Source organism: Penaeus monodon, chromosome 25, assembly GCF_015228065.2.
Source record: "Penaeus monodon isolate SGIC_2016 chromosome 25, NSTDA_Pmon_1, whole genome shotgun sequence".
NCBI classification, from domain to species: domain Eukaryota; kingdom Metazoa; phylum Arthropoda; class Malacostraca; order Decapoda; family Penaeidae; genus Penaeus; species Penaeus monodon.
In genome coordinates, this window is record NC_051410.1 from 39853522 (window position 1) to 39853919 (window position 398).

Sequence of the window (398 nt, forward strand, 5' to 3'; positions counted from 1 at the left end):
TACTCAACAAGTGCAAGCGACAAACCCGTGCCCCAGACAAGAACCATTTCCCACAAGCGCGACGACGACGGCGTGAAGATGGACCAACTGGAGGTGATGCCCGTGAGTTCGAGGGTCGTCTGCCTCAACGCCCCCCACCTCAAGTCCCTGTGCGTGTTCGAGGCCCTTTCACGTACCCTCGGCTGTTACTACAATCACCACCGCCTTCAGGTCTGTATCCACCCTCCCGTTTGTGAGGTGACCCCCCCCCCCTCCGCACACCTCCTGCATGTGTCGGACTTCAACTTTCAGGGGAATTAAAGAGATCCTGGTTTTGGGCAACAGGATCTTGCAATCGAGGGAGGTCTAGAATTCTCTCTACTGTATGGATTTGATTTGCAATGACAACGAACTGATGA

At 54.5% G+C, this 398-nt stretch overlaps 2 protein-coding genes across 3 annotated transcripts in view; one reads left to right on the top strand and one right to left on the bottom strand.

Annotated features, from left to right (window-relative positions):
• The window catches only part of LOC119589256 (Fanconi anemia group D2 protein-like), a 52010-nt gene that overhangs the window by 36444 nt on the left and 15168 nt on the right, over positions 1–398 (bottom strand).
• Positions 1–398, top strand: part of LOC119589257 — a gene marked incomplete in the record, with an annotated part of 20057 nt that overhangs the window by 9883 nt on the left and 9776 nt on the right. For both annotated transcript variants that reach the window (XM_037937873.1, XM_037937875.1), the window contains 1 exon segment: positions 1–210. In XM_037937873.1, the coding sequence (XP_037793801.1) occupies positions 79–210 (132 nt within the window).